The sequence below is a fragment of the Chrysochloris asiatica genome, unplaced genomic scaffold, assembly GCF_000296735.1.
Source record: "Chrysochloris asiatica unplaced genomic scaffold, ChrAsi1.0 scaffold00023, whole genome shotgun sequence".
NCBI lineage: Eukaryota > Metazoa > Chordata > Mammalia > Afrosoricida > Chrysochloridae > Chrysochloris > Chrysochloris asiatica.
The window spans coordinates 11604985-11611237 of NW_006408541.1; the positions used below are offsets into that span (position 1 = coordinate 11604985).

At 49.5% G+C, this 6253-nt stretch overlaps 1 protein-coding gene across 1 annotated transcript in view; it reads left to right on the plus strand.

Annotated features, from left to right (window-relative positions):
- KCNG1 (potassium voltage-gated channel, subfamily G, member 1) overlaps nt 1-5755 on the plus strand; it is a 23725-nt gene extending 17970 nt beyond the window's left edge. The window contains exon 3 of the mRNA XM_006839179.1: nt 4869-5755. Within this exon, the coding sequence (XP_006839242.1) occupies nt 4869-5639 (771 nt within the window). The 3' untranslated portion in view covers nt 5640-5755. The remainder of the gene's footprint in view (nt 1-4868) is intronic.
- Nucleotides 5756-6253: the final 498 nt, after the last annotated feature.

The window sequence follows — 6253 nt, forward strand, 5'->3', positions numbered from 1 at the left end:
GCGCGTGCGCGCGCTCAAATAGTGAGCATTTCTTTGTGTATTTAACCCAGTGCCTGAAACAGGATGTGTGTGTGAGCTGAGAGTACGGCCCTTAGGATCTGAACTGCTTGCCCTTCCTTCATTTCCGGGTAATCCTCTGCAAACCTCGAAGGGCTATTCACACCCCACTTGACAGATGTAGACCCTGAGGCCAAACAGCTTGCACACAGCCAGGTGGTCCACAACCCAAGCCTGCCTGAGCCCAAAGTATGCTTCCACATGGCAGCCTGGACCACCCCATGGAAAGGTGTGGTGGCTCACAGAGTGTTTTACTACAAAATCCCACCTGCATTTCAAAGATGCTTTTTGGATAAAAATTCAAACACCCAGCTTCTCTTAAAAATGGTAAGGCCAGGCCCCTGGTTTCACAGTCTCCTACTCAGCAGCTCTCAGCGGGAACTGAGTCCAGGTGCCAGGACTGCCCAGTTCAGCTGCTTAGTTATAAGGCCTGTACACTTTTGAATTGGTGATCCCTCCCTTGCAGGAGCCCTGGTTGCAGAGTGGTTAAGCACTTACCAGCTCAAACCTACTAGCTGCTCTGAGGTAGAAAGATGTGGCAGTCTGCTTCAGGAAAGATACACCCACAACCACTGCCATCTCGTCAACTTTGAGTCACAGTAACCCCACATAGGGTTTCTGAGCTTATAAAGCTCTAAGGGAGTAGAAAGTCTCATCTTTCTTCCTCAGAGCAGCTGGTGGATTTGAACTGCCAACCTTGGCCTTAGAGGTCCAGTGCTTATCCTAAAGCACCACCCAGGCCTTGGAAAACATATGAGGCAGTTCTATATGGACTTAAGGTGTGGCACTGTGAATCATCACTGGACTGTGATAAGGTCAGCAGTTCAAACCCACCAGTTCAAACCCACCAGTTGCTCCTTGGAAATCCAGTACAAGGTCACTATGTGTCTGACTCAGTGACACTTAGCAACAACAACACAACTCTGTCCTTTAGGGGTGAGCAGCTTTTTTTCCTCACGGCAGCAGATGTATCACAATTATGGAGTGCACTTTTTGCACACTCATTATATATGCTAGGCACTGTGTTAGCCTCTTGATTCACTCACTGAAAGCTTTTAGGTGGACCTGTGAACTGACTGACCCCTTGGACAGGTGAGGAAATGCAAACACAGAGACGTTAAGTAACTTGCCTGCCGTTACAGGTGGATGAAATGGGATTTGAGCTCAGGCAGTCTGGCTCTAGTGCACACTCTTAATCATTACCCTTTCCTCTTGTCAAACATTTCTTTTACTGGTTAAATGCTGTATTTTGTATTTTTTTAAATACCTGTTTTAAAAATTCAATGCATAAGAAAGTCCTAGAAAGCCTATGGGACTTATAAATGTTGTTGTTAAGTGCCATCGAGTCCGTTTGACTCACAGCGACCCTGTTTGGGGTTTCTGAGGAGCAGCTGGTGAATTTGAACCCCTGACCTTGCAGTTCAAACTGACCTTGCGGTCCAGTGCTTATCCTACAGTAGCACACCAGGACTCCAGAGCTTGGTATATGACTGCTACTTTAAAGTATGTAGAAATACTCGAGTCTTTCTAAAGTGAAATCAGACAATTCACAAAAGCACCTCTCACACTGCAGTGTGAGTTCAAGAAAGACTGGCTGGCATACTTATGGTCATGTCTATTTCAGCAATGAGAAGGCATCTCAGAGCGTTCTTTCTTGAGATTTGCTCCCCGAAGGCCCCATGTGTAAGGGCCCTAAGCCCACTGCTGTCAATTCACAGTGCACAGTCCAGTGATGATTCACAGTGCTACACCTTAAGTCCATATAGAACTGCCTCATATGTTTTCCAAGGCCTGGTGGTGCTTTAAGATAAGCACTGGACCTCCAAGGCAAGGTTGGCAGTTCAAATCCACCAGCTGCTCTGAGGGAGAAAGATGAGACTTTCTGCTCCCCTAGAGCTTTATAGGCTCACCATTTTAAATCTGTCTGGAAGTATCTATACTGGGAAGAGATTTCTTTTCAGTTTAAACATCCACAATTTTGGTTTTATCAGGGAAATTTTTAATAAAGACTCTGTTGTATGTAGCTTCAGCTATTTGCTTTTTCTTTTAATACCTGTCATTTTTCACCTGCCTGTGAAAATACTGCTCTTTAGCTTCATTTTGGTGGCCAGTAGGATTCGCTGCTTCATTCACTCCTTTGCACATATTTAAGCACCGACTGTATGCAGGTGCCCCTGGGAAAGCAGGGTGACTAGGATATCTTCCTCCCACAAGGAGTCTAGGGAAGAATGGAGGTGGGGAGGTGACACACGTACCTTAATGACCATTAATATGAGGTGCAAGAAGAGAGGAGGTGCAATATGAAATGTCTGCCAACAATGCTGGGATACTCGGAGGAGTGTCATCCAGGAAGGCTTCCTAGAGGAGGTGGCTTCCTACCCTAGAAGTCTGTGACTTTTGTATCTTTTTAAAAAAAATCACACTGCAGGTACCTTGTAATCATATACCTCATCTCTTTGGGTTCTAACCTTTTGCTGGGGAGAGACTTATTAGAACAGGGTTCCTACAACCCAGCTGTGCCCAAGAACCTACAAGCTGCCCCCAGGCTAAACCCATTCATCATCCCTTTTCTCTCTGGCCTCTTTGAGAATAAGATCCAAAGCCACCGTGGACTGTCCAGTCATCCAGAGATATTCCTGACCAGAAAGACAAGCTGGCCACCACATGCTAAGTCCAGCACACACTGGCCATGGAGTGCTGGCCCTGCCTTGAATTCATCACCAACATTTAACAAGGAGAGTTCTTGTAAATGTTTAGATTCCCAACTTCTCTTGGAAATTCAGTGAGGTAGCCATAAGCCTGCATTCTTGCAGGGCAGTGGCCAGGCAGGGTGGGCATGGACTCTCCGGGGACTTCAGTACCCCCTGCCCATTCTCTATTTCCTCTGCCTGCTTAGCCCCTTTAGCTTTTGAGTTTGCCACTCCCACCCAAACTCCAGTCCACCTCTCCTCTGTTCTTTCTCTTTGTGCACCAGGCATGTACATCGGGGGGCTGAACGTCAAGGCCAGGCACAGGGTCCTGGTGTGTAGGAGAGCAGGAGGGGACAGCAGGGGAGCAAGGAGGGAGTAGAGAATGAAGTTGGACAGGAAGCAGATGGGCCACTGAGAGCCATAGAAGGTGCTGGGCAGAGGAGAGACAGACTGCATTAGACTCCTTCAGGACTCCTCTGGCTGTGGATAGAGAGTGAATGGTCAGGGTAAGGGCAGAAGCAGGGAGTCTAGAGAGGGGATGTCCAAACAGGAGAGGAGGACTGGGCCAGGTGGGGGCAGTAGACATGGACATAGCACGTGAGGTGTCCAGATGCTGGATTTGTTTTAAAGAAAGAGCCAAGTGGAACTAGATGGTGCCCAGCTACCACTACTGACTGCTCTGATCATGATTGCAACAGAAAATCTTGGGAAGAGTGGAAGAAAAACATTAAAAAAAATTTCTCAATCGGAAAGACCAGGCTTACTAGCCTGTTAGAGACTGATAGGACCTCTGAAACTATGACCCTTAGACGCCCTTCAAACCTAAAACTGAACCCACCCCCATAGATCACCCCGCAGTCAAACAACAGACAGACTTATACAGTGAACACCTGTGAGGAATGTACTCCTCAGAACAATCAACCATATGGCACCCAAAGGGCAGTATTTACACACACACATAAGAAAGTTCAAAGGACAGAAAGGGGAAAGAAAGAAGGACAAATGGAAACAACTCAGGGAGGACGTGCTATTACAATGAGGGGATGGTCATAACTAATGTCACAAAACAAAATGTGCAAAAACTGTTGAATGGAAGACTAACTTGCTCTGTAAATTTTCATCTAAACCACAATAAAAATATTTTTAAAATTTTTTTAAAATTTAAAAAAAAGAAAGAGCCAAGAGGATTTCCTGTAGTTAAAGATGTGAGAGAGCAGGCTTCAGGATGAAATCAAATCTCTTATCATGAGCAAATGTTGTTGTTCAGTGCCATCGAGTCGGTTCCGACCCTGTACAGGGTTTCCGAGGGTGTAAATCTTTACAGGAGTAGAAAGCCTGATTGATCTTTTCTCCCGCGGAGCAGCTGGTAGTTTCGAACCGCTGACCTTAAGGTTCGCAGCTCGATTCGTAACCACTACGCTACCAGAGCTCCTAGAAGGATGGAATTGTCAATAGCTAAGCAATTCAAGGCACTTAACAACATCAACAAACAAGGGGAAGTTCGTGGATGTTGTAAACGGTTAACACTCACCTGCTCACAGAGAAGTTAGAGGCTTGTGTCCACCCAGAGGACACATCTACTTCCGAAAAATCAGCACCCTACCAAAATAATTTTTTTTAATCCAGGCCTGTGCTATCAAGTCCACTCCAATTCATAGTGACCCTAATGGACAGCATAGAACTGCCCCCACGGGGTTTCCAAGGCTGTCTTTCTCCTGTGGAGCAGCTGGTGGGTTAACAAATGAGTACTTTAACCACTGTGCCACCAGAGCCCCTTCCAAAAGATCACAGTTCTACACTGACACACATGGAAGGTTGCCAAGAGTTGGAGCTGACTCAACTGTGGCTGTTTTTCTAAAGAAGGGAAAGGCACAGGCAGGCACGTTTACAGGAGAGTGAGAGACCAACCAGCTACCTGGGGGCAATGATGAGGAGGCAGCCAGGCCTAGGGGCAGGAATTTGTTGGCCAGGTCTGGGCTGGAGAACGGTCAGTGTGGAAGTGGCCCTTGGAGCCCCAGACCCAGGTGCGGTCATCCAGGGAGTGGGCATAGCTGGCAAGGACAGGCCATGTGACAGGAGAGGTGTTCAGGCAGCCAGTGACCTCTGACCTTCTCCCCGCAGGGCCGCTGCTCCCGGATGTGCCACAATGTGTTCATCGTGGAGTCCGTGTGCGTGGGCTGGTTCTCCCTGGAGTTCCTCCTGAGGTTCATCCAGGCGCCCAGCAAATTCGCCTTCCTGCGCAGCCCGCTGACGCTCATCGACATGGTGGCCATCCTGCCTTACTACATCACTCTGCTGGTGGACGGCACCGCCGCAGGCCGCCACAAACCTGGCACAGGCAACACTTACCTGGACAAGGTGGGGCTGGTGCTGCGTGTGCTGCGGGCACTTCGCATCCTGTACATGATGCGCCTCGCCCGTCACTCGCTGGGCCTGCAGACGCTGGGGCTCACAGCCCGCCGTTGCACCCGCGAGTTTGGCCTGCTGCTGCTCTTCCTGTGTGTGGCCATCGCCCTCTTCGCCCCACTCCTCTATGTCATCGAGAATGAGATGGCCGAGAGCCCCGAGTTCACCAGCATCCCCGCCTGCTACTGGTGGGCTGTCATCACCATGACCACAGTGGGCTATGGAGACATGGTCCCCAGGAGCACCCCCGGCCAGGTGGTGGCGCTGAGCAGCATCCTCAGCGGGATCCTCCTCATGGCCTTCCCCGTGACCTCCATCTTCCACACCTTCTCCCGCTCCTACCTGGAGCTCAAACAGGAGCAGGAGAGGCTGATGTTCCGAAGGGCCCAGTTCCTCCTCAAAACCAAGTCACAGCTCAGCAGCATGTCTCAGGACAGTGACATCTTGTTTGGCAGTGCCTCCTCGGACACCAGAGACAACCACTGAACCCAGAGGGCACTCTGCCACCGCCGCCAGGACAACCCCTGCCCACCCACCCTCTGTGGCTTGACGCTATTGCCGCCCAGAAACCTGCAAAGGGACACACCGCTTCCAGGGCTCTCACTGGCATGGATCCTAGGAGGACACGTCACCATCTGCAGAGAGGTCTCTGCCCCTCCAGAGCCACAAATGAGACAGGTCCCAACTGCCCGCCCAGCCCTGATGTTTGTTTCCCTTGGCAAGGGGATGACTTGTTGGTTTTCTCACCGTGTAAATAATGTGCCCAGCAAAACCATGCTTTACGGAGCTGCCTGGAGAAAAAAATAACAAGCCAACAACAACATGTCTGTCTGTGTGTGGCTCATATCCGGTTAATGAAAACCAGTAAAAGAGAGCTTTTCCAAACACAGGTCTGAGAGGGAAGTGTATGTCACAGTTCCTGGGTGGTACCGTGGAGCCCTAGTGACACAGTGGTTGGAGCGCTCCACTGCTAACCTATAGGTTGGTGGTTTGAATCCACCAGTCAGTCCTCAGAAGAAAGATGTGGCAGTCTACTTCTGTCCCCAACCACCACCAATTTCCCTCTCCATGCTTGATTGTCTTCGTGGACACAACCTCAA